The 7,251-nt window shown below is 46.9% G+C and overlaps 1 protein-coding gene across 6 annotated transcripts in view; it reads left to right on the forward strand.

Moving 5' to 3' along the window:
• ITGAL (integrin subunit alpha L) overlaps positions 1 to 884 on the forward strand; it is a 132,062-nt gene extending 131,178 nt beyond the window's left edge. For all 6 annotated transcript variants that reach the window (XM_069735239.1, XM_069735242.1, XM_069735237.1 and 3 more), the window contains one exon: positions 556 to 884. In XM_069735239.1, the coding sequence (XP_069591340.1) occupies positions 556 to 581 (26 nt within the window). In that variant the 3' untranslated portion in view covers positions 582 to 884. The remainder of the gene's footprint in view (positions 1 to 555) is intronic.
• Positions 885 to 7,251: the final 6,367 nt, after the last annotated feature.

The following is a 7,251-nucleotide window of genomic DNA, read 5'->3' on the forward strand; positions in this document are numbered from 1 at the left end:
TATCTGCTTCTAGAGTCGGACTCATTTCTCCAGTGCGCTTGCAGAAGGCTACGTTTTGTCCAGCTGGCCGCCATTCTGCTCGAAGCCTAAAGATCTCCCAACCTAACAATGAGCAGTCGCCTCTCCGGCCGCCTCCGCTGCTCTCCTTCCCCCGTATGGTCCTCAGCACATCCTACCTTCACAGTAGACCAGGACTATGACTAGACCCAGGACCACCCTGCACGTGATAGACCCCGGAGCATAATGTGGGGCATTACATTCCCAGAGAATAGATTCACTGCAGACTGAATTTCTGGTAAATTCTGAAGGTTTAAGCTAATTTGAATCTCATTAGATCCGCTCATCTCTATGATCACAACATGGAGGATACAGGAAGAATTGACACAAACTAGAGAGATCGTGCAATCCACAGTAATGGATAAGAGTCCCAGCTGCCGCCTGCGAAACAGTCCCTCCACAGTACAAGCCTGCAGCTGTTGTACTTCAGGCACATGAGGTTTGGATTATTTGTCCTCTTGTAATATTTGATGCATTTTTGCCCCGATCATCTGTTAGTGCCGTTTCCTGAGGAGTTGGAGTGACCCGACCATACGTGATCTCCTGGAGGACGCCTGACACAAGGAGACCCGAGTGTGGTCACACAGAGCCCATCACCATCATGGACGTCCATAACAATGGGAGACATGGAAGCACTGGCTGACTGTGTGAGCGACTCTTCATGCCTGATTATCGCCACATATGGAGACATATGGAACTTATCTTTATTCAAAAGATTTTTCCATTTTTCTATGAAAAGCTCAGTAAATTGTGCAGAAAATGTTGGTTTGCCGACCCTGACATGCAACAATTTGTTTTTGAGTTCTAATTAAAAACTGAATCTGAAATGTTTTCTTGTTTTAATCTTTACACTTTGCTTTCTCTGTGCATGACATGGGCTCATCTTGGTTCAGCGGCTGCACTGAGCTGTGAATGGCTGTGCCGGAGATGTGTCGTAGATGTGTCGTAGATGTGTCGTAGATGTGCCGGAGATGTGTCGTAGATGTGTCGTAGATGTGTCGTAGATGTGTCGTAGATGTGCCGTAGATGTGTCGTAGATGTGTCGTAGATGTGCCGGAGATGTGTCGTAGATGTGTCGTAGATGTGCCGGAGATGTGTCGTAGATGTGTCGTAGATGTGTCGGAGATGTGCCGTAGATGTGCCGTAGATGTGTCGTAGATGTGTCGTAGATGTGCCGTAGATGTGCCGTAGATGTGCCGTAGATGTGTCGTAGATGTGTCAGAGATGTGTCGTAGATGTGTCGTAGATGTGTCGTAGATGTGCCGTAGATGTGTCGTAGATGTGCCGTAGATGTGCCGTAGATGTGTCGTAGATGTGTCGTAGATGTGTCGTAGATGTGCCGTAGATGTGCCGTAGATGTGCCGTAGATGTGCCGTAGATGTGTCGTAGATGTGTCGTAGATGTGTCGTAGATGTGCCGTAGATGTGTCGTAGATGTGCCGTAGATGTGCCGTAGATGTGTCGTAGATGTGCCGTAGATGTGTCGTAGATGTGTCGTAGATGTGCCGGAGATGTGTCGTAGATGTGTCGTAGATGTGCCGGAGATGTGTCGTAGATGTGTCGTAGATGTGTCGGAGATGTGTCGTAGATGTGTCGTAGATGTGTCGTAGATGTGTCGGAGATGTGCCGTAGATGTGCCGTAGATGTGTCGTAGATGTGCCGTAGATGTGTCGTAGATGTGTCGTAGATGTGCCGGAGATGTGTCGTAGATGTGTCGTAGATGTGTCGTAGATGTGTCGTAGATGTGCCGTAGATGTGTCGTAGATGTGTCGTAGATGTGCCGGAGATGTGTCGTAGATGTGTCGTAGATGTGCCGGAGATGTGTCGTAGATGTGTCGTAGATGTGTCGGAGATGTGCCGTAGATGTGCCGTAGATGTGTCGTAGATGTGCCGTAGATGTGCCGTAGATGTGTCGTAGATGTGCCGTAGATGTGTCGTAGATGTGTCAGAGATGTGTCGTAGATGTGTCGTAGATGTGTCGTAGATGTGCCGTAGATGTGTCGTAGATGTGCCGTAGATGTGTCGTAGATGTGTCGTAGATGTGTCGTAGATGTGTCGTAGATGTGCCGTAGATGTGCCTGGAGATGTGCCTGGAGATGTGCCTGGAGATGTGCCGGAGATGTGCCGGAGATGTGCCTGGAGATGTGCCTGGAGATGTGCCGTAGATGTGCCGTAGATGTGCCGTAGATGTGTCGTAGATGTGTCGTAGATGTGCCGTAGATGTGCCGTAGATGTGCCGTAGATGTGTCGTAGATGTGCCGTAGATGTGTCGTAGATGTGCCGTAGATGTGCCTGGAGATGTGCCTGGAGATGTGCCGTAGATGTGCCGTAGATGTGCCTGGAGATGTGCCTGGAGATGTGCCTGGAGATGTGCCTGGAGATGTGCCTGGAGATGTGCCGTAGATGTGCCGTAGATGTGTCGTAGATGTGTCGTAGATGTGTCTGGAGATGTGCCTGGAGATGTGCCTGGAGATGTGCCGTAGATGTGCCGTAGATGTGTCGTAGATGTGCCGTAGATGTGCCGTAGATGTGTCGTAGATATGCCGTAGATGTGCCTGGAGATGTGCCTGGAGATGTGCCGTAGATGTGTCGTAGATGTGTCGTAGATGTGCCTGGAGATGTGCCTGGAGATGTGCCTGGAGATGTGTCGTAGATGTGTCGTAGATGTGCCTGGAGATGTGCCTGGACATGTGCCTGGAGATGTGCCTGGAGATGTGCCGTAGATGTGCCCGGAGATGTGCCGTAGATGTGCCGTAGATGTTTCGTAGATGTTTCGTAGATGTGTCGTAGATGTGTCGTAGATGTGCCGTAGATGTGTCGTAGATGTGTCGTAGATGTGTCGGAGATGTGCCGGAGATGTGCCGTAGATGTGCCGTAGATGTGCCGTAGATGTTTCGTAGATGTGCCGTAGATGTGCCGTAGATGTGCCGTAGATGTGCCGTAGATGTGCCGTAGATGTGCCGTAGATGTGTCAGAGATGTGTCTGAGATGTGCCTTAAAGCCATCAAGACAGCAGAAAATAGAAAACTGCTTTACATACGATGCATCGTATGGAGAACGTTGCCACACAAGCCCCTGATGATACCTTTGTGCCAGCGAAACGTTCTGGGAGGCAGTGAAGGTTAAATCAATTGTCAGCTTATTTGAAGATAACAACATCTCTGAAAAAGAGAAATCACATGACAGCCGTGCACTTTCCTACTGACATCTGTCCAGGATCTGTATATAGAGACACCACTGTATAGAGAAGCATTCATTAACATAATTCATGGAATCACAATAACAGAAAAGGATCACCGTGAACTAACATTTGCAATGTCTTTAGAAAGTATTCCCACCCCGTGAACTTTTCCACATTTTTTTCTCATTACACCCACAAACGTATAAGTATGTTGTTGGGATTTTATGTGATACAAACACAAATAGTATACCTACTCCAAAATCGTGAATAAACCATATAAAAAAATATATCAAATATATAATTTTATTAGGTCATAATAATAATCATAATAATAAAATATGGAAGACCTAAAAGATAGGGGGAAACCAAGCAACAAAATATACGGAGACCACTGCACAGAGACATTAATAATGGGTATAAGACTAAATAACATGATCATACATCATAAAATCCCATATAAGTAGCCTATTAAATATATAAATAGGTGTAGCAAACATCTGAGAAGGCATAGAAAAAAAGGAAATATACTAAGATAGTCTGCACCAATAGTCGGTACCTCGTTTCGCCGAGTGGCTTTCTCAAGGAGTATATCATCTGTGAAGCAGTGACCCCTGTTACAGCTAGGGGGCACTGTGTGTGCTCCTCAGGATATGCATGGAGGCGTATCTGTGGTTATAATGATGGTGAAACAGTGACTGGCAGAGTTGTAAATGGCCAATATGTGTCGCAGAGGGAGTCTGCGCTGTAAGCCTGATGTAATGTTGTTGTTATGGGACCTGTAGTCCCACAAATGTTGTATAATTATGCAGGGAGGCTTACAGGGCTAGTTATGAGAGCTGGGCGGGTCGACCTAGCCACACACCTCCCATCTATGGGAGTGGTTACAACTACATAATGTGACCATGGTGTGGTCACATGGTGGTGTAATGGTCTCTGTAATGGAGACTGTTAGATCCTGGGCGGCTTGTGTGTTGGGAGGTCCTGTGTGTGGACTGGATGCCTGAATAGCACACTGTGAGGCCATGCATCTGAAGACCTGTGTGTTGGGAGATCCTGGGTGTAGGATCGGATCCCTGAACAGCGCACTTAGAGACTTGTGTGTTGGACGGTCCCAGGTGGGGACGGACGTCCTGAATAGCGCACTGAGTGGCCTGTGTTGGAAGTCCTGGGAGTAGGATTCCTAAAGAGCACATGGAGAGGTGTGGATGCAGAGTCAGCAACGGCACTGCACTGGGGGAGCTACAGCCCGTCTGAGGATCTGGACTGTCAGGTGGCCTAGTGAGCAAGGCATTGTCTGGGATGGTGATCCCAGGTCGGCAGCTTCCCTGAGAGAGGACTGACAGGAGGTTAGCGTGTGTGTGGAGCCGGCGCTCCAGAAAGGTAACACCCAGGAAGGGGGCTATAATGACAGCGGAGAAGTATCTGCCAGTAGAACAGACTGTTGGTGCTTGTTGTGTCCATGGACATTGATGAACTGCTCGGCGTACGGTCACCCATGGTAACTGGACGAAGTGAGAGGTCCAGCATGTTTAGTGTCTGTGAGTTAAAGCTGTATATGAAATATCTAAGTTAAAGCTGCAACTTAATGTCACCGGTCGGTGCCTATTGTGTTCTATGAAGTTTATAATGAACTGTGCATAACCCAGTGTATGACTGCATAATAAACCGCATGGACTGTTTTCGTGAGAAAAACGTGCCTGTGTGACTGAGTCCTGTTGCTAAGCGAGTGTCCCCCAACACATGCAGTAAGCGCTATCTCACACAACACAAAGTAGCGAGTATTGGTAAAGTATAAAAGAAATTATACAAGGTTTTCTAAATATTATAAAAACATAAATCTGACCATTGTGAGGTGCATTTGTATTCAGCCCCCCCTGAGTCAGTGCTTTGTAGCATCAGCATTTGCTACAATTACTCCTTCAGTCTTTTGGGGTCTCTCCAGCTCTGCACGTCTAGAGGTGACATTTTGCCCCTTCTTCTTTGCACGTCTAGAGATGACATTTTGCCCCATCTTCTTTGCACGTCTAGAGGTGACATTTTGCCCCTTCTTCTTTGCACGTCTAGAGGTGACATTTTGCCCCTTCTTCTTTGCACGTCTAGAGGTGACATTTTGCCCTTTCTTCTTTGCACGTCTAGTGGTGACATTTTGCCCCTTCTTCTTTGCACGTCTAGAGGTAACATTTTGCCCTTTCTTCTTTGCACGTCTAGAGGTGACATTTTGCCCCTTCTTCTTTGCACGTCTAGAGGTGACATTTTGCCCTTTCTTCTTTGCACGTCTAGAGATGACATTTTGCCCCTTCTTCTTTGCACGTCTAGAGATGACATTTTGCCCCTTCTTCTTTGCACGTCTAGAGGTGACATTTTGCCCCTTCTTCTTTGCACGTCTAGAGGTGACATTTTGCCCCTTCTTCTTTGCACGTCTAGAGATGACATTTTGCCCTTTCTTCTTTGCACGTCTAGAGATGACATTTTGCCCCTTCTTCTTTGCACGTCTAGAGGTGACATTTTGCCCTTTCTTCTTTGCACGTCTAGAGGTGACGTTTTGCCCTTTCTTCTTTGCACGTCTAGAGGTGACATTTTGCCCTTTCTTCTTTTCACGTCTAGAGGTGACATTTTGCCCCTTCTTCTTTGCACGTCTAGAGGTGACATTTTGCCCCTTCTTCTTTGCACGTCTAGAGATGACATTTTGCCCCTTCTTCTTTGCACGTCTAGAGATGACATTTTGCCCTTTCTTCTTTGCACGTCTAGAGATGACATTTTGCCCCTTCTTCTTTGCACGTCTAGAGGTGACATTTTGCCCCTTCTTCTTTGCACGTCTAGAGATGACATTTTGCCCTTTCTTCTTTGCACGTCTAGAGATGACATTTTGCCCCTTCTTCTTTGCACGTCTAGAGGTGACATTTTGCCCTTTCTTCTTTGCACGTCTAGAGGTGACGTTTTGCCCTTTCTTCTTTGCACGTCTAGAGGTGACGTTTTGCCCTTTCTTCTTTTCACGTCTAGAGGTGACATTTTGCCCTTTCTTCTTTGCACGTCTAGTGGTGACATTTTGCCCTTTCTTCTTTGCACGTCTAGAGGTGACATTTTGCCCTTTCTTCTTTGCACGTCTAGTGGTGACATTTTGCCCCTTCTTCTTTGCACGTCTAGAGGTGACATTTTGCCCTTTCTTCTTTTCACGTCTAGAGGTGACATTTTGCTCCTTTGCACGTCTAGAGGTGACATTTTGCCCTTTCTTCTTTGCACGTCTAGAGGTGACATTTTGCCCTTTCTTCTTTTCACGTCTAGTGGTGACATTTTGCCCCTTCTTCTTTGCACGTCTAGAGGTGACATTTTGCCCTTTCTTCTTTTCACGTCTAGTGGTGACATTTTGCCCCTTCTTCTTTGCACGTCTAGAGGTGACATTTTGCCCTTTCTTCTTTGCACGTCTAGAGGTGACATTTTGCCCTTTCTTCTTTGCACGTCTAGAGGTGACATTTTGCCCCTTCTTCTTTGCACGTCTAGAGATGACATTTTGCCCTTTCTTCTTTGCACATCTGGAGATTACATTTTTCCCCTTCCTCTTTGCACATTGTGACAGGGTCACTGGTGTTGTACATGAGGGAAGATATGTGTCACAATGATTGCTTTGCATGTGATAGCCTTAAGTGTTTCCTCCAGCATAAGTGCTGAGCGCCATCCAGTTGCTATATGGGCCTGGCTTTCTTGGTGGGTAGGTCAAAGATGGGCGGGATGCCTCCTCCATATCTCCACCTCCAGGGTGTGGTGGTGGAAATAAATGTCCAGCTGGTTTTATTTTCTTTCTCTGTGTTGTGTGGAGGCAAGGAAGCCTCCATCCCGAAGCTCCTGCGAGAGCTGCCATAGGTGTTGTCCCAGAAGTGCTGGCCAGGATTGTATAAACGTTTGATTTTCATTTGAGCCAGACAGGCTGTTTATCTGTTACCATTTTGGGGTTTTGATTTCTGATGCAATAAATCACCCAGAAACTTTAACCCCACATGGTGCCTGTGTCTACCTTGA

The sequence above is a fragment of the Ranitomeya imitator genome, chromosome 7 (assembly GCF_032444005.1).
Source record: "Ranitomeya imitator isolate aRanImi1 chromosome 7, aRanImi1.pri, whole genome shotgun sequence".
NCBI lineage: Eukaryota > Metazoa > Chordata > Amphibia > Anura > Dendrobatidae > Ranitomeya > Ranitomeya imitator.